At 39.5% G+C, this 23,232-nt stretch overlaps 1 protein-coding gene across 1 annotated transcript in view; it reads left to right on the top strand.

Annotated features, from left to right (window-relative positions):
- Positions 1 to 395: 395 nt before the first annotated feature.
- The window catches only part of LOC124170078, a 119,280-nt gene continuing 96,443 nt past the window's right edge, over positions 396 to 23,232 (top strand). The window contains exons 1-4 of the mRNA XM_046548773.1: positions 396 to 476; positions 6,494 to 6,661; positions 18,429 to 18,530; positions 22,508 to 22,579. Of these exons, the coding sequence (XP_046404729.1) occupies positions 6,507 to 6,661; positions 18,429 to 18,530; positions 22,508 to 22,579 (329 nt within the window). The 5' untranslated portion in view covers positions 396 to 476; positions 6,494 to 6,506. The remainder of the gene's footprint in view (positions 477 to 6,493; positions 6,662 to 18,428; positions 18,531 to 22,507; positions 22,580 to 23,232) is intronic.

The raw sequence follows: 23,232 nt of genomic DNA on the forward strand, positions 1-23,232 counted from the left end.
TAATGCATACTGTGTGGAATACAACAAAGTTTATTTTTGTGTCCATAATATACATAATTATTAATTAAAATACTCATGCAGACGATAAATAAGTTTAACGTATTTGGCCTGTGTGTCAGCGCTTGGCGATGCTTTTTTGTCAAAGGCCCCGTGATTGGTTGGTTTCATCCAATTGGATGAAAATTTAGAACCTGTCCTATCCATTTGTACAAATCGGTGATTTGTACAAACGATAGGACCAAAAGCCAGTTGGACAAAATTTTGACCGTGGGACAGGGTGCGCGTCAGTTGCATCAAATTTTGATCAAAATATTTTGACGCAAATTTGACCGTGGGACATCGGCTTAACATTTATCTCCTTTGGATCCTGGTTTTGGCATCTCGCAAGCAGCGCTAGCGTGCCACCAATTTAAGAGGCGTCGCCTGATAACTGCTTCGCGCCCACACTAAAGACTAGCTCGACATCGCTACTTGAGGTAAGGGTACGGGATTATAATATAGGAATGCCAGTATTTTTCCCCGTGAACATAGAATTGACTTGACAATAGAATGTGAAGGTTTCGTGGAGATTTCACATGGAGGGAGTTCGGCCCATCGATGTAACCACCCACACGAGGAAGCTATTAATCTTCGTATCTACATAAACTATTTGAATGTTTCGGATTTTTTTCATGCTAATCACTCGCAAAGATTGGAGACAATTGGCAATAATTCAATATTAACATTCATACGACCCACAAATTTCGGCTACGGTATACTTTTATTGAATCTCCAATTTTCGTCGGATATTCACCAAAATTAGTATACACAACTTATTTCACATACTAAACAATCCTAGGGGTGGGCGAAAGCGGTTCGAATACAAATAAAAATTTAATAATTCATTACTTATCTTGGTGTCGGATGGGTAACTTTTACATTGCAGGAGCTATCATAGATGAGAAAAGACGATCGAAAACAAACTGTTGCTAAGGTTTGGGTTTGGGTATGGACGGGGCAAGACGGGGCATGATGTGTCTTGTAAAGGATGCAAATTTTCCTCTCTACATTTTGTAAAATCCTAGCAAATGGACGTCTTATTCCTAGTGTACGGTCGTAGGACCGGAGGGGTGGGTTGGGTAGCGCACGGCGGATTCTTTCTTATTTATGTGTCGACTGACTCCGACAGACGGACTTATGACGGCATAAGCGAGATTATTTTAACTCGTCCCTCACAATTACATCAAAACCCTCTGATACAAACTAATTAGGGTATTACTTTACAAGAGGTACAATCCGGATTTCGCCTTCAAACCTTCACTTACCTATAGTCTCCCACCCCACCAACTGGACCAGCTCGAGGAATATTATTTTCTAGTCGACCAGCCCGTACATATGCCCGGAAAGTGATTTACCCATTTCTACTTCCCACTTTGTTATGTATTGGACCAGCTCGAGGGATATTTTTTTCTTGTTTATAATTCCAAACATGTGCAGTTTTCGATCGTCATTTCTCATCTATGATAGCTCCTGCCACAGATATATACTTCTGCGTGTATATATCTGTGGCTCCTGCAATGTATAAGTTACCCATCCGACACCAAGATAAGTAATGAATTATTAAATATTTATTTGTCCTCGAACCGCTTTCGCCCACCCCTAGGATTGTTTAGTATGTAAAATAGGTTATGTACACTAATTTTGGTGAAGATCCGATGAAAATTGGAGATTCGATAAAACTACTGTCACCCAAATTTCATAGGCAACCCATTCAATGCGGATGTCATTCATGAACGACAGCCGCGCCTTGCCACCCGCGTGGATGTCTTTAATGAATGACACGGCATTGGGTCCTTTCTCATGCGTTTTAACGGTACCACGCTCAGCCCCTTTCGCTTGCCGCCACTACGCCTCTCTTCATAGTTGGTTCCTAGCTTCTGTATATAGTGTGCTCCGTTTCTGGTTACTCCAATTTTTCTTTTTTCTATGGATTTTTGTGTTTTGTTTTACGAGACTTTTGGTGAATAAGTTTTTATTTGAAAGTGCTTCTGTCTTTTCTTTTTGGAATTGACGTCTTCTTGAAGAATTTTTTCTTCTGTTCATGAAAAAACATGGTTATAAAAAAATTTATTGCGGTTATATTGTGATACCAGTAAGTTTTTCAGTATACCGATATTTTGAGAAGCTATGGCAAGGGGTCGTTTTCTCTGGATTTTATGGGTATTACATTTTGTAAGAAATCCCTCAAACAGAGAGATGCTTTACAGTGACATACAGCCACGGTGACTACTGATCGTATTTATACCATAAGACCTCTTTTAGTCAGTTTCAAGGAGATAATGGAAACTGCTGTCTTGCCGGGACGGGAACTTAAGTGTAGATGAATCGATGGTATTGTGGAGAGGCCGTCTAATGTTTCGGCAATACTTCAAGTGGCGGATACAGATGGGGGGCACATACCCCCCCTTGTGAGGCCGTCCACATTGCCAAACATTATTATTATTATTATTATAGTATTCTACCGATTAAGGTAGGTTTCCATCGAGTATTCGTGAAGTGATCTGGGAGCCTCCCTTTCCTTCAAGCAATGTCTTCTTTAATTCACTGCAAGGCCTACTCTCTTTCAATCTATCTAAAAATCCTATTCTTTTCCTTCCCCTCCCTCGTTTCCCCAACATTCTACCCTCCAACACCATTTTCAACATCCCCTCACCGCTAAGAACTAACTCCATCCATACCTTCTGTCTCCTGTGTATCTCATCTAAAAGCTGCCTCTCCTCGCCAACCATATCCAGCACTTCGTCGTTCCTTCTCCTCTCCGTCCATTTCACCCTCTCCATTCTTCTTCATACCCACATCTCGAATGCCTCCAATCTTCTCTCGTCTTCTTTCCTCAGAGTCCACGTTTCCGCACCGTAGAGAGCTACACTCCAAACCAAACTCTTCACTAACCTTTTCTTTAAACTCTCACACAACGATCCTCTCAGAAGCTCCTTCCTGTTCATGAACGCCTCCTTCGCTAATGCTATTCTCTTCCTGATGTCCTTACTACTGTATTCGTTTTCCTCTAACGTACTGCCTAAATAGTTGAATTACTCAACCTGCTCAAGTTTATCACCACCCACCTTTATCTTGAGTCTCACATTCCTTGCTCGTGATGCTTTACAAAACCGCATTACCTTAATTTTCTTGTAATTAATCCTCATCCCAAACTCCTCGCAACATTCGTATAACGCATCCACTAGGGCCTGAAGCCCCCTTGCTGACTGACTGATCAACGCCTGGTCATCCGCGAATCTCACTGATTTGAACATCATTCCTCCCACTTTTATCCCAGCTTCTAACTCATCCCACGCTTCCCTTGCCATCTCTTCAGCATACACGTTAAAGAGCAGCGGCGATAGAGGACAGCCTTGCCTCACACCTCGGCCAATGCTTGCCTCAAAACTATTTCCAAAGTCCGTATCTGGGATACAACCAGCTTATAAGTACGTCGATCATTTAAAAAAATATTCAAGGGAACGCGAAGACGGAAAGTTGTCCGCGATCAGTGGCGCCGACTCCATGGGGCCTGAGGGGTCCCGAGCCCCCTCAACAATTCGTTATGGGTGTGATGAGGAATTGTGCCAGGCTTGTCGATTTTCCCCGGAGTGTCCAGATGTCGAGATTCAGGTTGACAGGGCTCTATTGTTAATCAAACGATTCTTTTAAAATGCTTAAAAAACTTAAAACCCACTACTTATAAAATTTCCCCGGGCAAGACCATCGGTTTGGGCCCTCCCAATATTTTTTGTGAGGCGATAAGTCTATCCGCAAATTCATATGAGTTTGTTTTTAAGTCCTGTGGCCTTTTTCTTATTCAGTGTATTTAACACAGTCGTTATCTCTAGTGGATTCTGAAAGTACTACTATAAACTAATGATACATTTTGGGTATTTTTATTGAATTATATGCACGGATTCTGTTAATTTTGAATGAATTTTTGAAGGAAAAAGTTTTTTTTTTTATAATTTTAGTTGTTAGTGGTGATATAAAAACTAGCCTTAAACCATGCGGATATTCATACACCAATGTCTGCTTTAATTGTAGCTATGGCAGCATTTGTGAGTTTGAAATGCTGATACCAGGGTGAAATGAATACAATCAATTATCATTAATGTTCATTATCAATCACTCAAATCATTATTAATAAGTACTTCTGGCTGTGATTAACGTAATCTGCCTTGAAATAATATATATACAGTAAAACCTCGATGTAGTGAACCTCTTTACATCATAAACCTCCATACTTCATACCACCCCTACGGTCCCGTCGGATTTACATGTAAATTTATACGCAAACCTCTTAGTAGTGAACCTCTTTGTATCGTAAAACCTCCACTTATCATACCAAGGACATACCCCCGAGACGGCCTAACTACCTCTGCAAAATGTACTGAGACAACTAGAGACCATTAATGCAGCTGTGATTACGTACATGGAATGAAATTTTCAGCAATAAATGTTTCACTATTTTTATCTTATACAGTAGACTCTCGTTATTACGAAGTTGAGACTTTACGATTACGCTGGCGAGAGAAAGTTTTACAGCACATATTAAGAAAGAACAGAATTATGGAGGATAAGAAAAAATTGCATGAAACATTCTTTCAAGTCGTAAATTGCAGATAATTGTATCTCTTGTTTTTTAATGATGAGACAAGGTGGTTTATAAGGGTGCATTGGATATATCTGAAGTCGGTGAACTAATGCTTAGGGAAATTGCTATGATATTTAAAATAATCGAGTGTCAAATCAGGTTATTATATTTTCTGTTAAATTATTCCTCATTTAACATCATTTATGAGTCACAGCTAAATAAAAAATAGTGGAAGGTTAAGGTACAACATATAGAGCAACCGCGAGTAATGATATACTAACACAGCATCATCCCCAGATTGTGAAATGTTTTGTATTGGTGTGTTCCGCAAAATTAGATGTTTTGCCTTGTGTTATAGAGGAGTGTGCATCTGAAATTGTCTTTGAATATACTTTTTGCTTATTGAATATGTATTACTTTTTGAATATACTTATCCAATCTTTTTGCCAAACCCCCTAATTTCACATTCAGACGACCTGCAAACCTTTCAGATTTATTCTGCTCAACGAACCCCTTACATAAGTCCCCCACTACTCCCACTAGTACACCTTTGCCCTGCGGTCGTCCTAGATGCAAGACCTGCTCAATTTTTACCCCTCCTTCTATCCCTAGTCATCTCGTCTCCTGTCTACCACCACCCCCTGTGGCCTCCTGTACTTCCAAGAATGTAGTTTACCTCATCCAATGTCAACACTGTTCCTCCTTTTATATAGGCAAATTGTTTAAAGGTACTTAAGGTAATACTTGAGTCTAAATTTCAATATGATATGAATAAAATACTAAGATTGTGCAGCTCTTTGCTTGTTTACGCATAATTTTATTACATTAAAACAACCCAGAACTCATTTTTTAAATATTTTTGCTACAGCATTATAAAATACATTCATTTAATTTTCTTTTTTACTAAGGAAAAAAACATTTTTTTATAATTTTTTTTTATACTGTGTTCTGCCCAACCTGTGGTTTTTTATGTTTTTAATGTTATTCATGTTAAATAAATGCCATGATAGGCCACGAAAAACTTAGACACAAATAAAAGAGAACTCACACGTAAGGTTTCAAATGTTCGACCCGTTTGGGTCTTTGTCTGGAAGGAGACGAGTAGAGAGTGAGGAGGAGGAGGACAGAGGATGAGGAGATGAGGATAAGAAAGTGGCAGGGAGAGGGTGGGGAATGGGAAAGAGGAGAGGGCTATGAAGATAAGTGGACCCTGTTAAGACCAGCATATGACTACACCAAGCTTTCAACCTGCTTCTACTCTGGACACTTTTCCATCAGTTTCTCATTCCAATATGTTTCTCACGCATTACCTGCAGTTTCTGACTCCGTTGCCAATCCACCTTGTTCTTCTTCGGTATGCAGCGTTCTCTAGTGTTCTTTCTTCTACATTATCTCCTTTCCCCTCATTCCTCACCCCTTCCGTCCAATTCGTCTTCAGCATTCATCTCCAGCACTAGATGTTCCAAGGCCTCTGTTCTTATCCGAATACTTTTTCAAATGGTCCAGTCTTCTCAACCATGAAGGGCCACACACATATTTTCACTCACTCTTTCGTGATCTCGAGCCTCCTCGGGGTCCTCGAGCATAGTGGCCACGAAGACCACCTTAGCTTGGATTATTCGACCCATGACGTCAGTCGTGCTTCATTTTTCCCTTGTATTGGCACCCTATTATGTTAGGTGCGATTCAAGCTTTTTAATGTATGCATTTATTGCAGAACTGTCGTTAATGCTTGATACACATTTTGATTTAGTATGCAATAGTCGGAACGAAGTGGTCAGGCGTGGTAGAATGCACAGTGATTACTACCTTTAGTGATTCTACAGTGCTCTCCAGCTTCTGTTAGCTAACATGAATACTTCTCTCTTGATCCAGGAGTTCTGCCACCATGCTTAAAGCAGGCCTTGCTCTCCGGGCATCGCAGAAAGACCTGGAGGAGGTGATTTCAATGCATCCAGACCCAAGTACAGAAGAGCAGCAGTCACTGATGCAACGCTGTGGCAGCTCCTCGAGTACTGATGCATCGGACTCACAGGACGATTGGTACGTATGAGGTCACAGCTTACCCTTCCTTTTTTCGTTAAACCGAGACCCCAAACTTTGGGCACGAGGGAATTGCTGACTCAGAACTGGGTCATTCCACGTCCGTTCACCGAGGCATGGCACCCACCGACTCGGAATTTAATGAAATTTTGGTCACTAGCTACTAGAGGTGGGAATTTCGGTTCATTTTGTGGATTCGGTTCATGGGATTTGATTCATGGCAATGATTCGGTTCTTTAAATCGTTCATAATGAACCGAATGAACCGTGTGAGTCTCGAATCCATGACTATCGAATCCATGATTCTCGAATCCATCGAATCCATGATTCTCGAATCCTTCCTTGTAAATCTGTCTGCATTTCAAATCTTATGAGTGAATACTGTACTAAATCTGGGTGTCACAAAAAATATTTTTCGTCATCACAAGATTTCATTCTCCTCAAAACTCCTTCCCCGAATTTCATATAATTACATTGTGATTATTCAATCGATTGGCTGTTATGAATTCTGCTTGATGAACATTTTCGCCGAGCATAAAAAGAAAGCAAGTCTAATCTGCAAGGACTGGTCATGTTATTTATCCTTCTTAAATAATAGTTGGCACTGCATTATACACGACATATTTCTGCTCAATATGATTAATTAATTAATTTTATTTTTCCGAATTTCAAATTTGTAAATAAGGACATTTAAACTTATTAAATGTCCTTATTTACAAAAATGAAAAAAAATTACCGAGCAATTAAAAGGATTTTTTCTTTTTTATCTCTCAACATAACTCCACAAATAATTTTAGGTTTTATAGCGAGTAGTCCACTATAAAGACTATTTGATTCCTTTTTCATTTAATGCCATTACTGCATAGATGCATGAAGCAACGTTAACAGCTAGCACGCATCACCTGCATTAGAGTTTTCTGTTAACCGAGAATTAAAACTGGAATTTTTCTGGGAAATTACCGCCGCTCGAGCAATTTTGACCAAACGCTGAAGTCCTTACAGATCGCACTTTCTGAAAAGACGATCCTTATTGACTTCTGTATACATATACAGTGGAACTTGTTTAGTACGTTTCTGAAGGGACCACAAAAAATGAACGTACTAACCAGGAAAACGTACTAACGAGGAAAGTAAAAAATAGCAGTCGGGGTAATTGCAATCTGTGGAAAAGTCGTCATAATTACAATTACTATCGGTAGTTCTCGTAGGATCGCCTTCCTGAACTCTTTTCACCTTTAAAATAAAGAAAATGGACGCTACATTGAAAAACAATACCATGTGAATAAAAATCACAATGTTTCATAGATTTCCCGAAGACAATTACATGAAAACGGCGTCTTTCTCCCGTGATTTATCCTATGTGTATTTATAGAAAGAGGACAAGTAAAGCTAAGTCATTTCTTTTTTGTCACAGCATACTCGGAGAATATAACAACAACCCTGAGTATGTCAACGGGTTGTTTTTAAACATCATAAAAATTGGACAAAATTATATTAACCTTAAATTACGGCAACAGCAGTACACATTCGCTTCTGGGATAAAGCCATATCGAGTGTTATATCGATCGATATATCGAATAATAACACGCAAGATTATTAGAATACGACGTAATTACAAGAAGATTTTTTATTATACAGTTGAAATTTACTTTAAAAATTTGTTTAATGTCGTCTGCTTTCGTGCCGAGATCAAGTATTTTTAAGCTAAGCTTCGCGTGGAGATTCAGAGCATCGTCTGCTCGCGCAGCAGTAGTCAAATACGCACGTAGTCCGAAGCATTGACGTCGTGCAGTACTGCTTTAGATGAAGTGGGAATTGGATAAGACTCATTTCTTCATCATGATAACTCGTGCAATAGCAACAATTGCCCACTCGTGAAATTTGTGCGCAGTGGGCACTCCAGAGGCAACAGAAGGTGAGGAGCTCGGGGTGGGGAAAATTGCGGCTTCTCATTGGCTGCAGTTTTGTATAGTCAGACATTCCTGATAAATTCATCACGTCATAAGAATTGAGAAATGCATTTGGATAAATCACGGTCGAATAAAGATATGTAGAATGAATGCAAGAATGTTAATGGCTATTAATAATAAATTAAATCATGAATTCGGAGCTTTACGACCCTTAAGAGGATACTGGAGAACGCATTGCGGGTTGCGTCACGGCTAGCAATTGAGCGTACTAACCAGGAAAGCGCAATTTTTTAAAACGTACTAACCAAATACTTTTGCCTGTATTTTGTTCCGATGGTACCGGGACCGAGAGAAATCGTCGTACTAAGGAGGAAAACGTACTAAGGAGGAACGTACTAACCAAGTTCCACTGTATAAGCCATTGCGATTACATAGTAGGATTATTTTGGTAAGAGTATTGAGGTATTAAGTACTTAACTCTCTAGTAGGTGATGAATAAGTGCCATTTATTGGGAAATATATAATAAATCAAATACGTTTATAGTTATTAGACAGGAATTCATGATCTTGAGTTTTTCCAGATGATGGATTCCAAAAGGAGAAGAAGCGAAGTATGGCATTACTTCCAAAAAATATCTGCAGAGTCAGCTGAATGCTTGTTTTGTAAGCACCAGTACTCATTTAAGTCTGGATGCACCTCAAATGTATTCCGCCATATAAAATTGAAGCACCCATCTATCAGTCTTGATGGCAATGCCTCAAAAAGGACCTGCCATAGCTCCAATGAGAGTGGGGAGCAGGTATCACAAGTACCATCTACTTCAGCAGCCTCTGCGAGCTCCCTACCACAGCATCCTGATGTAAGCATTGATATTCCTCAAGGAAATTCCTCTGGCTCCACATTGCAAACAACAATGAAGCAGTATATTCACCGTCCATTAGCCTTGAAGACCAGCCAAAGTATTGATGAAGGGTTGGTGAAGTTAATTGTGTCCCAATATCTGCCATTTAGTTTAGTTGAGCAGCCAGCATTTAAGTCATTCCTCCAGCTGTTGAACCCCAATTACCATCCACCATCCAGGAAAACTTTGGCCAATAATTATTTAGAGCTTCTGTACTCAAAAACAGCAATGGAACTTAAGGAAAAAATTAAAAAAGTAACTTTCTGTTCAATTACAGCAGATGGGTGGACTTCGGCTACAAATGATAGCTATTTGGCTGTAACAGCCCATTTTATTTGCAATGGGCAATTGCAATCGGCCCTGCTGGATTGCATCTATTTCACGGATAGGCATACAGCCACTAATATTGCAGATGAGATTCATCGCATTATTAGAAGCTGGGACTTGGACAGTAAAGTGGTGGCACTTATATCTGACAGTGCAGCAAACATGTTGGCTGCAGCTAAAATTCTAGGTTGGACACACATCCCATGTTTTGCTCACACCCTAAATTTAATAGTGCAAAATGCATTAGTAGAGGTCAAGGACCTCCAAAATAGGGTTAAGAAAGTGGTGGAATTTTTTAAGAGGAGTCCTGCTGCCCATCACAAACTTGTGCAAATGCAGTCTCCCCAAGGGAGCTACCCCACGTTGAAGCAGGAGGTGCCAACCAGGTGGAATTCCACGTACATCATGTTTCAATCCATTTTAAGAAACAAAGAGCCTCTATTATCCACCCTAGCTCTACTTAAAACAGAGGCAACATTAACACAAAAAGATTTTGAAATCACTGAAAAGTTATGTCATATTTTATTGCCATTCTACGAGGTTACCCTAGAAGTTAGCTCAGAAAAACATGTGACAGCATCAAAATTAATACCCCTCACTCAAGGCATGAAGGTACTTAGAGACCCTGAATTTTGATGATCAGGAAGAGGAGGTGTCAAAATTTTTGGCAAAAATTAAGAGTGAGATGGAGAGGAGGTTCTCGCATATTGAGGACATACCTCTGCTAGCCGAGGCATCCATGGTAGACCCTCGTTTCAAAAATATGGGCTTCGATAGTCATAAAGCTATCGAAAAAGCTAAAAATAATTTGATTAGAAAAGCAACAGCTGTTTCTCTTGTCGATGAAGCCCCAGGTACTAGCCAGGAAATTAGAATGGAGCTGGAAACATCTGGGTGTGTGTGGAAGCACTTAGATTCTCTTGTGCAACACAAAATCTGTGATAGGTCCCCAACTGCTGCTGCTATAACTGAAGTGGATAAATATTTGAAGGAACCACATCTTCTACGACATGAAGATCCTCTTCAGTGGTGGTGCAAAAATCAAGGAACATTCCCAAGACTTTTCCTGGTGATGCAGAAAAGACTGTGCATAGTTGGTTCCTCTGTGCCATGCGAAAGAGTTTTCTCCAAGGCAGGAAACATCTTATCTGAAAGGAGGAGGAGCCTGAAACCTAACAAACTTTCAAAAATTTTATTCCTAAATTATAATCTCGATTAACCCTTTCCAGCCCAAGTTTTTTTAATCTATCAAAAAAATTTTTTTTTCAAAATTTTCGTTCACTTATACTCAAAGAATGATTTTATTTTAATTTGCACTATTTATCATTATTATTAATAAAAATAAACACACGTTGCCTTTTGGGCAACATTGGGCTTTGTGGTTATGTTTGCCTCCATGTTCCAAAAGTAGCCATATGGAAACATACTGTGATAATGGAATGGAATATAATATATTCTTACTGTTTATTGTAGTTTCTTACTTATTGCTGTTGTTTGTGAATTTACATTGGTTTAATTATGTATCCCCACCATACTTATCGAATTATTCTAATATTAATTAGAGTATAAGAAAATTACCTCTATTTTCTATGCTAATTGAGATGGCATTTAGAATCACATATAATTTAATTGAATCCATTTCCACATAAACAATACTTTGAATTTTACATGGCTACGCTACTGATTGTGTATATTATTGCTTTCCTTAGGGGACTTTAAGATTAGTTGTGTAGCGAAGGAGTGCCAAGGAAACACCAATAGATTCGGCGGATTTGAATCTTCGCCACAATTAATTCATTTTGAACGATTTGGATTCAATGGATTTGAATCTTCCTCACAATTCATTCATTTTGAACGATTTGGATTCAGTGGATTTGAATCTTCCTCACAACTCATTCATTTTGAACGATTTGGATTCAGTGGATTTGAATCTTCCTCACAATTCATTCATTTTGAACGATTTGGATTCGGCGGATTTGAATTTTCATTCAAATCGTTCATTTTGAACGATTCGAGAGGAAAACGTGGATTCGATTCATTCGGTTCATGCCATTGAATCGTTCATTTTGAACGATTCATTCATGAACGACACAGCTCTACTAGCTACTATCACCTATCTAATGACCCATGTGAAATATTTACTCTCTCACTCTCATAGTTTGCAATATATGAGGAGTCGAAGTTTGAGATGTTTGCTCAGAAGTGACGCTAGTGGGAGTCAAATTCCAGAGTGCAGGGCACAGGGTAAAAATTCATAACTCAGAAACCACATAATATATTTGAATGAAGTTTTGACCCCTTGTCTATCCAAGTACATAGCTTCCATAGCAATGTCTTTTATTCCCCTTGCATTGTTATGTTAGCCAAAATGATGTCAACAGTTGTTAATTAACCGATTTTTTGAGCTCAAAAACATTACTTCATAATTTCAGAATCATCACCTAAAGGCAGAGTAGTTAACTCATCCAATTATTTTTTAAATTGAAGGTTAATATGTGCTCCAATATACTGTGAAATAAAAATGGTGGTGTTTTGACTGCTGCTATGAGTATTTCAGGTTTTACTTTTTTTCTGCCTCCGTGAGAGGGATTTTTTGACACCTACTGTAACATAATAAGTATAAGTGTATCCATACCTTCATGAGGATATATTTGAAATATTAGTCAGTAAATCTAAGACCAAACATGTAGTCTAGCGAATGTGGCTCTTGTTCATACAATTTTTTTAATAACAATACTTGGCTTGTGGCAGCTGAAGGGAAAAAGAGTCCAAATGGCTCAGAAATGTGAAATGATGCTTTTTTCATGGAATTTACCCATTTTTTAAGTGTTTAGTTTATGGAAAAAATGGTATCAACATACATTAGACTCTTACTGTGCATTAGAGGATAAATGGAAGTACTAATTTAAATAAAATTATTTAAATAATACACTTCGATGCGTTTAAGGCATCACCTGAACATCTCTGGATGCTCTCTCGGGCAACTAAAAGCTTTACAGTACCACCAATTCCATCACATGGGGATTTTCTATGGCTTGTAGCAAAGAATGTCCATGATGCCATTAAGGAGGAATCCTGGTAATGCTTGCAAAGTAGAGATGTGCGAATAGTATCCGCGAATACTCGAATACCTCGAATAATAGAAAGTATTCGATATTCGAGGTTTCGAATAGTTATGCGAAAAGTACCGTCTCGAATACCTCGAATACTTTGAATTTCGCGTCACACACTGTCGCAGGTACGTCGTTGGTAGTTGAATTGGAAAAATATAGAGAACTGTAGTCATTTAGTGCTCGCAGCGCCGTTTTACGCAAGTTGACAAAGTACATCAAATTCGTGGATTTTAGCGGTGAAAAGAGTTCTACGAGGGGAACCGAAAATGGTCGGGTGAAAAAATCCGAAAATCCCCGATTCCCCCCACCAGGAGAACCTCAGTGCCGTGGGATAGCAACCTTAGGGCATTTCCCACGATCCGCTATCCCCCTCCATTCAGCACTCGCCTCACCCACTCTGAAGCTTTCCTCTTCTCCAAAATCAAACAAAAGGTCCCAGCTCGCACAGGGATCGCATTACGAAGACCCCTGCTTCGAAAAAAATATCGCGTTACGAGAACAATAAAAACGTGTTTCACGCCCTCCCCCCTTTTCTCACCCACTGACCTTTTTCTGGCTACCTGCTTATAAGTTCCCCATTTCTGGAGGTCAACTGCTGTGTGAGTATCGTAGGATACTTAAATTAGCGCATTTCCCAAGATCCGGTATCCCTCTCCATTCAGCGCTAGCCCGCCCCCCTCTGAGGCTTTCCTCTTCTTAGAAATAAAAAAAAGGTCACAGCTCGCGCAGGGATCATATTACGAAGACCTTAGCTTCGAAAAAATACCAAGTTACACGAGAACAATAGAAACGTGCTTCGGGCCCTCCCTTTTCTCCCCCACTGACCTTTTTTTTCCTACCAGCTTCGAAGTTCCCTATTTCTGTGGAGGTCAACCGCTGCATGAGTCATCTATTAGCACAAAAGGTGTCTAAGAATGACTTTCGTCAATTGATGTTACACCTTTATTGAATTGAAATATTAGTAATGTGCGCGTAATTTTTAAAAAAGAATAAGACCAAACACGACGTATTTCTGAGTTTATTTAAGCATTTTACGCAAAGAAATAAATATCAAAATACGACGGAGACTTAGCATTCTGGCGAAACTCGATATGAGCAGCAGAGCTTCTCGGAAGTTGATGCTGTATTTTTTTCCGAAAACATATATCAAGTTTCAATTTATGAGTGGTGCTATAAATCTTTATTGTTACAGTCCCAGACTAAGGGATATTTTCTCAGAATATTTGGTTTCTCCCTGATAGCAATTCCAATTCATCTTCTTATCTCGTGAGAACTCCCAAAGATGGACTGAAAATAATTGAAGAAAATCCGGTGGAAAAGAGCTTGTATTTTGCAAAATGCCTCAGATTGTCAGCTAGCACTTGGCAGCAGGAGTGGGGGTTAAGCGATGTTAGTTGAATTAATTATATGCCCAATTGTCTCCATAAAATTAAAATATTCATTAATCAGCTAAATTCCTGTTCGAATCATTTAAAGGAAATCAAAATTACTCCCCAAAATCTTGTGTTGCCTGCTGCATAGGCAACCGAGTCAAACATTCCAGAATTCATCATTTAGTATTCGAGGTATTCGAAATTCGAGGTATTCGAATATTCGAGCAATGATTTAATATTCGAATTCGATATTCGAATTCGAGAAATCTGCTATTCGACCCATCTCTATTGCAAAGATTGAGAAATTTTTTGCAGTTCTCGTACCGTCCTGTACAACCATCACTAAAGTAACTCAATTTTTTGAGTGTTGCATCTAGCAGCAACTAAGATAAAAAAAAAATCGTCCACCTTGGAAATGATGACTTTCTGCAGTTAGTGATTCATGTTAGGAATGAATGGTGGTCGAAATGGATAAAACGTTTCAATCCAGTACACCCATGTCTCCTATAGGGCAAGGGATGCGTTCCTTGGAGTCTTTGAGCTATACGAATTTGCGTTATACGAGAGTGTTTTAACATAAGGAAGATAGGGATGCGTTCCTGGTAGCATAGGTCTTGGGTATTGAATTTCCTCTAAAACATCTATATTCCCATAAATAGCCTTAAAATACCTTATTTATATAAATTTTATAGTTGAAAGTATCTTTAAAGATTGTGGGCACGCATTCAAAGACTTTGATTCACGTTAAAAAAAAATCATATGTGCTTTGGAAATTCCCTCCTGTCGTGCGGGTAGGCTAACATCTGCTATCTCAGGGGTTCGTAATGCATTGCCGGCATTTGACGATTTTTCAAATCAGTCTAAAAACAACTATTTTGTCACCCAGGCCCTTTTGTTGCTCATCGAAATGACAGGCAAATGCTACTTTGAATTGCTATTTCATAGCTAGCGGAGTTTATGAAAGATAAATCATTTTAAATTAATGTCTTTCTAGGCATTAGCAGCTACGTGAAACAGTCTTTAAATGCCTTTAAACCTGACCCAGGTTTTCCTTCCCTGAAAATGAATGAACGATAATGCATTTTTTTCCAAAATAATATCGTCTCGTCAACACTAAAAACTAGTTGAGGGGGAAAGGAGCCACTTTCAATTACAGCTTGGAGTTCATCAGAAAATGTTGTGGTGACTGCGCTATCAGCATTTGCAGATTCACCTGATATCGCCGCACTGAAAATACCTGCTTGCTGTTTAAATTCTGGAACCAACCGGAGCTTTCACTAAATGTCTCGGAGCGATTACCACTCTCGTCTTTTTGTACTGATTCACTATGAACTTTCCGTATGTGTAGACCGCTTGGTTGAAGTTGGTGCGGCTGAGGTCACTGATATTTTAGCTTCGTCTTTATTCAGAATAAAGCATTGTGAGTTTAAACTTCCGCGCAATATCGCTTCGACGCTCTCCATTTTCAAAGCAATTGACCTCTCTCAAGTCCTATTCTAGGTTTATGGTTTTTCTTGATAAATTCTTGATTTTTCTACACGCATTCCTATTTTTTGCCATATTCTCTTGGTTTTTACTCTGTATGGCTCTATCTAAATTACCTTCTTCTGCTGAACTGTATTCCTGAGACGCAGAAGGCCTATGACTGCGGGGAGGGAACGAAGCCATTGTGTTTGAGACTCTATAGTGGACCCTTTTATGTGTTGATGCTATTCATGCGCAACTCGGCCACCGCTCCATTTCTCCCCACGTGAATACCGATGACCTGGAAGGCTTTAGCGTAGACCCTCTACCTGAAAGTCAATCGCCCGGTAACCTACGACGGCAAAAATACGTCTCAAACCATATTGCTGAAAAAAAAACTCATTTCCACTAGCCCCACGCTTAATTAATGATTTAAATTAACTATTATCATTCTGTTAAGGAGACGAGACAAATTACTTTGGTAGGCCGGCTATTTCAACCCAATGACGAGTAATACTTTTGGCCATTGCACAACAATGGATTTCGATTAATATATAAACAAAAAAGAAGATTTGAGACAAACAATAATAGTAATATGCGTAAAATGATAGCAATTTTGTGTGTACTTAGCACCATTTCACGTTTTATCATGAGAGTGTTAAGTTTTTGACTAGGCTACACTGCGTTGCAATGTTTCCCCGAGGAACGAATTTGCGCTTCATCGAATTTGCGCTATACGAGACATGGGTGTACTTTGGGTATACGAGACATGGGTGTATTTTGATTATTGGCTATTTCTCAGCACATTTAAAACAAGTTATTTTGATGGATTAGGATACTTCATATGGAAAGAGTATCGAATCCTACCTAGGGTTTTTAATGGTGATCGTGAGAGTCTCGTCTCGGTGGTCCCGATGACACTTGAATTTCTCAGCATTGTCCGGACATGACTCTTCACGCGGGGATAGTCTCCAATGGTATGATGTCTACTCTAGTCTAGAGAAGTCTTAGCCCTTTATCCCTTTCATCTAAAGGGTTACACCAATGTTTATTTTGTAAGTAATGTAATAAAATAGAAGCATTCAGTATTAAATTAACAAAAAAGGAGCACTGAATTACTACACATCTTTTACCAGTGTTTATGGATGATAACTAAGGTAATTAAAATTATGATCACCAGTAAATTTTGGCTAGGATAGTAATAAATAATTTTTCTTAAATTAACTGTGTCAATTATTTTTTTAGACAAGAATTGGTTTTGAATATTGTTAAATCCTGACTTCATTTTCTTTTTGTTGATGCGTGCATATTCTTTTGGTCGGTCTCTGCGTCCTGTTCATTCGTCTGTTCACCTTTCTTGCGTGGGTCTCTTGAACTTTCCTTTATGCCGGCGCGGTGCGGATTGTGCTGCTGGCGAGGAATGCATTTTTGGATAGACGGTCCTTGTGCACTTTCATGAGTGAGAGCCACGATGTCCGTACGGTGCTGACTTTGCTGAGAGGGGGAATCGCATTTGTGATTGCCGATGCGTTTGCACTTTTCAGTAAAGAATGGCATACCGGTGGAAGGTTCTAGAACTCACGGGGGGAGGGGGTGGTTGGATTTGGGAAGCCTTAAAAACTGCACGCATCATTAACTCGAGGTCATTCGCGATTCGTCACTCGTCATTCGTTTCGTCGAGAGTTGTAGTGCGCGAGTCGGGCACCCGAAGGCCCGTGAAGGGGAATTTCAATGATTGACCCGGTAAAGCCGAGGGAGGAGATCACTCTGGCACAAGAGTCAACGGAAGGAAATACACTTCTTGCGGCAAACCCGAGATCTTTCATTTCCTACCCGATACCGTCTCTCCTAGAGGACCACCGTCGCTGTCCGGAATCCCTCAGCGTTAGTCCAAGATCCATATTCTGAGTCGCCCCTTGTCGAGCTCTCCACGGGAGGACACGACAATATATATACCATTTCTTTGAATGATCTTTTTATTAAATTATTCTCAGTATAGAAAAGAGATAATTAAAATATATAATATTTTATCTTCTGAGAGCACCCGAGAATCTCGTCGGGTTTCTCGAAGGGTCAATACTTCTCGAGACTAGTGAAGACTCTTGCTCTGACAATGCCGGGAAATTTAAGTCTCATCTCGACCGTCGATACTCTCGGGTAATCGAGAGTCTCGCACAGCCCTAGTTTTAAGCCTTCAGCCATCTTTGGGAGAACCTGATTGGTTTCTGTCACTCTTCATAAAAAAACTCGCCTGCTATAGATTACGTAAGAAGTGTTATAGATTATGAAGCAAGATAGTTTTAACTTTGTTTTAATGTAAAGTTGAATGTGGTACTCTTCATTGTTTGTTCTTAAAATGGGATTCTTCGATCTATTTGTGATGTCCCCACCACTGGTATTTTTCTCCACTTGAATTTTTGCAGTATGTTTAACTTTAAGTCTCTGGCGGCAGTGGTTAACATGATAAATTTAGTAAAAGATCAGAACCTGAGACACTAATTATAATGAAACATTTCTCTTACAGCGTGAATTTTATTCCAAATGAGTCATTTTTCGACCTATCCAGCTGTATGTTTATTTTGAATGTCCATTTATAAAATATTTTGATAATTTTTAAGCTGCCAACTCGAACAATCAAGGAGAAATCACCTAATGTGGAAAATGATTTTATATTTACAGCGATCAGCACCCTTTGGAGGTAGTGGATGATAATAACCTGACAAGAGACCAAGGGGCAGAGGCTGAACGACAGGAAAGTGTTCACCCTTCATCAAACAATGGGCGAGTCTGGATGATTATAATTCTACTCTATAATTAAAAAAAAAGCTTCTGGAAAAATATGAGAGAAGAAGTATATATTCTAAACTGTAGTAAAAGACAGACTTTTATAACATAAAATACCTCTATTGGTACGGAGGCTTCCAAGGTGATGACATGGATAACAGCTTAGCGAGTTAAGTCCGCTAAAACGAGCCAACGCGGCCGTAACCCAGGAAAATGTATCAAACTTTCTTTGTTATTTTCACATATTTGTGTGCATGTTTCCCTCAGCATACTTTCTACGTTTTACTTTGAAACCTTAGCATTTAAAATTGTATCCACTGGTCGATACATAACGATCATTAACCATGGTAAATATTTTAGTTGATCAGGGAACAAGACCTTTCGTGTGTACCTTTAAATTCTGCCTTTCAGCAACGTTCGCTGGAAATGGCTCACGAGTCGGAATCTGATATGTAAAATACCAATATACAGTGCAACCTCGATATTACGACACCCTACGGTGCACTTATAAACACTCGCTATAGCGAATTGTCGCTTTACCGGAGGTGGAGCAAATAATAGCCAATATACCTGTTGCGAACAGATATACAGGAACAGGAGTGGTCCGGCGACAGATAAACATCTATCCGATAAACGTAAGCATAAATCCAGACGAAAGGCGATGTTTTTTTGCATCACTAAATTTCCTTACTCAAATAACGACTAACTATTCAAGCAATTTATAAGCGCCGCACTGAATAAAAATCATGCAAAGCATTGTTTCGCCAATCATTATATTTATCGAACGACAGTTTACCACATAAATTTGAGACTGAGCACTCCATTAACTTCATTTCTAACAGATCGCTAGCAATTACAGAGGTTAAGGAGTCTTGATGAAAGTCTTCCGGCGGTGAAACCCTCGCTATGGCGAGAGCCAACACCGAAAGGGCCTCGTAAAAACTAAGTTTTTAACACGCTTATTATAGGGTGAATTGACGGTGCATCGGCTATCTCTCGTAATAGCGGGGGTGTCGCTATAGCCCGTACTCGCTTTAACTAGGTTCCACTGTATAGCTTGGTTTTCTTTGCATCGAATTTGAGGCTAAACTTGCCGATTTTCTTTTCCATATCTAATAGTAATTTCTTCAGATCCCTCTCTGACTGGCAAATGGGGTAATCCCTATTTTAAGTGATTAGTCGAAGCGGCCGCATTGAATATCTACTTCTTATGGTTCTACTTTGTCAGCTAGGGGCACTGTAGTCGGTCATTGCGGTGAAGATTAGCTTATCAGCATTGTATGTTTGGGTGCTAAATCCTCAATGTCTTTACTCCATTGTCTTCGTGATCATTGCTTAACCGTGCATTCATCTTGCCACTATCTCCGGCATATTCATCGTCACTCAGGGATATGGATTTCATATTTTTGGTGGCTGTTTTTATGTGTTAAATTAGAGTCCTGAAATTTTATATATAGCTGCCACTTTTTGCCTCTGTCTAATTCAAAACAAGATGTTGCCGTTTCCGTACACCAATTTGTATTGAAGTCATCTTCTGCATCGTCCAGCTAACTTTTTGCCGCACACCCCAGAATGCATTTATCCTTTCGCGTTTGACTGAATTCCACATCGATACGCAAGCCTTCATCCTGGCTCCTTCTCGACTGGTTGGCCCCTTTGGTATTACAAGACCTTTCCATGGTAGAAAAGAGGAGAACAATTTTAACCGGGATACCGGGTAACTTATAACACATACACCGTAAAGTTAGCATCCCACCAACACACAATTTTCAGATTTTTTGGAATTTTTTTTTGCCACTTTCCTTCAAGGTAGGGACACCAAATTCACGTGAGTGACGTCTTTCACGTGTCCCTGCGTGCCGCTACCAGAAGAACGCAGAATATTTAATTTTAACGGGTGACACCGTCGAAAAACCATGTTTCCACTACAGCTAAAGAGCTGGAATCTTAATTATCTTTAATATTGAGGTTATTCAAGTCAAAAGATAACTTTCTAAAGGCCTTTCCAACCACAATGGTTCGATCTCCATGCTTCGCCTACAAACCAATATCCAAACTATTAATAATTAACCGTTCTTTATTCTACCGGCTTTCCTTCGAAATAAATTCCATCCCGAATTATATTGATCCCTTTTCTTCAACAAGTAAACATTTTACTGACCTGACTTCCTCCCATCAAGTGAAAAACAACCGAATAACTAGCTAAATACTGAGATAATGGCTATCGCATAAGTTTGTAGCTTTGTTAAGTTACTGTTTGACATGTCTGTAAATATCGTCTATCTTTCATTTTTATTGTTACAGGTACTCTTTAAGTTGTTATTCATTCTGTATATGAACTATATTACAGTAGACTCTCGTTATTACGAAGTTCACGGGACCGAAAAACCGGAGGTTCGTAATAACGAAGTTCGTAAGAACGTTTCTTATAGGAATCGTCGAAAAAAATAGTGTATTATAAACGCAATTAAACTACGCGGGAATATATACTAACAGGAAAATTCGTTTCAGTTTTTCAACAGAAGACTACGCCATGACGCAATCGAGGGTTGATATCTTCCCGAATACATGAACTCCGATATTCATACTAGATGCGTCCCAAGACCTTGTTCCTAGGTTGATAAAATTACCGTCCGGCCACCGAGATTTGTCCAATAACAGACAAAATGGTCTAGGTCTGGGTAGGGAGCAAGGCTGCCAGGTAAGAAAGGGAAACGCTTACAAATTGTTCCGTGAAGAAAAGAACCGGAAGGGACGACGAGCGTGAAGTACCTAGAGGAATAATCACTTGTTCTTGTGATTCGAAGAATGGGCTTATTTTGGTAGATCAGGCTTATTTCGGTGCTCGTTTATGCATTTGACAACGTTGTATGACTAGGCGAGGGTGTGAGGTGCGCTTGGGGGACAGCGATTGGCTTTAAACCGTGCTGGCGCAGGATTATCCGCCCCTCTTATTGTGCCGTAATCAGACAACCCTCGCCAGCCGGATTGTACGCAAGTTATCGATGAGTACTGTTATCCTGCGGAATACAACACTGCATTACACGTATGCGCTAACTCACGATTGTGGCGAACTGATCTAGCGGGGTCTGCGATGCATTCGGAGCCGAAAAAATAGCTCCCCACGATGACGAAGAACGGGCGAAACGCTGAACAGTTCCTAAATTCACCTTAAATGATACCTTATTCAGATTGTGATCACAGTGAGAGTTTCCCAGCGCCACACCGCGTAGTATCGGCTAAATTCGAAATTTGAAAATTTTGAATGATCGTATCTCTGAAAATTCGTAAATCGAATGTGCATAGGAAGAGGATTGACTGTACAACCATTTTACTAACGGTTATGAGTGGGTCACTATGACTTCACAGGAATGAAGCTTGTTATATAATGTAGCGTATAAACTGAATAAAGAACCATAATTGACGCTCTTTGGCACAGTACACGAGAAGAACTTAAACGTGGCGCGATTATTAAAACTTAAGTGTAGTGAATATCCACCTAAATGCCGTGACTTGTGCGTGGAACTTCGTAATAAAGTTCATATTGTAACCGCCGGGACCGGGACTTAGGTTCGTAACTTCGTAAAAACGAAAATTTCGTAATAACGTTTCTTTTACTATAGCTTGGATAGGCCCTTTCGACGGGACCAACGGTTTGCTTCGTAATAACGAGAACTTCGTAACAACGTTGTTCGTATTAACAAGAGTCTACTGTATTTCAAATCGCGTAAATTTAAAAATAACAATTAATGCAATGAGGAGGGATTGGATGGCTAAAGGGATTATATCGTCTCGATCTCTCGTTCCTGTGAAGGAATTCAATATATACCCTTGACAATAGTCTTTGTTGAAGTGTTAGCTGTTGCTCTCTGCTTATGGAGTTGAATATCCGACACAAAAACACGTGATAAAAGGATTTTTCATTCTGTGCAGGTGTCATACTAATTAATGACTAATTTGACTTTCTGTTGCAGGAAGGACCGTTTTATCTCAACACTGAACATGCTGAAGGAGTTGATAGAGAATTTAAAATGGAGTTTCCCAAGGTGAATATAACGGCAGTGTAGTATTATTTCTTCTATATCAATTGCATGTACAAATTTATTGCTAGAAAAAGTTACCCATTGAACTTCAGTAGGCAGTGAGGCTTAAATGTTGCAATTATTGTAAAAAAATGTAAACTACTATATGTATAACGCTAAAATATAGTTTCACTTTAGCAGACAAGGAATGGGATTTATGTTGCATCATGTGACTTCGCATTATACCTAGCTCGCTCTGCCAAATACGCAATAACCACACCCACTACCCCGCCGCTATCTTGGATGCAGGTAGCACGAGACATCACCGCACTATTTCCTAGTCTATGGCCATTCTGCTGTAACCAAGTTGCCAGGTGGTAAAATGCTGTAAAAATCATTACTGGGATATATTGGAGGACGCTGGGAAGAAGTATGCAGGAATACGCGACCCAAAAAATCACCGCAATAAGACTTAGCAAGCTGCCATAGAATGAGGAGGAGATAGTGGCGTTATTAATACGACATTTCCCACCATACGCCCAGAATTTGCTCCGAAGTGCTGAGGTTGCTATATCTGAAAGACTTTTAATAATGCTTGGACGTTTTGGCCTATCCCAAATGCCTGCAAGAAAGCCAGGTGAGACGCGCCTGAATGTCAACGCGATATGAAATCAGAC

The sequence above is a fragment of the Ischnura elegans genome, chromosome 13, assembly GCF_921293095.1.
Source record: "Ischnura elegans chromosome 13, ioIscEleg1.1, whole genome shotgun sequence".
Classification (NCBI taxonomy): domain Eukaryota; kingdom Metazoa; phylum Arthropoda; class Insecta; order Odonata; family Coenagrionidae; genus Ischnura; species Ischnura elegans.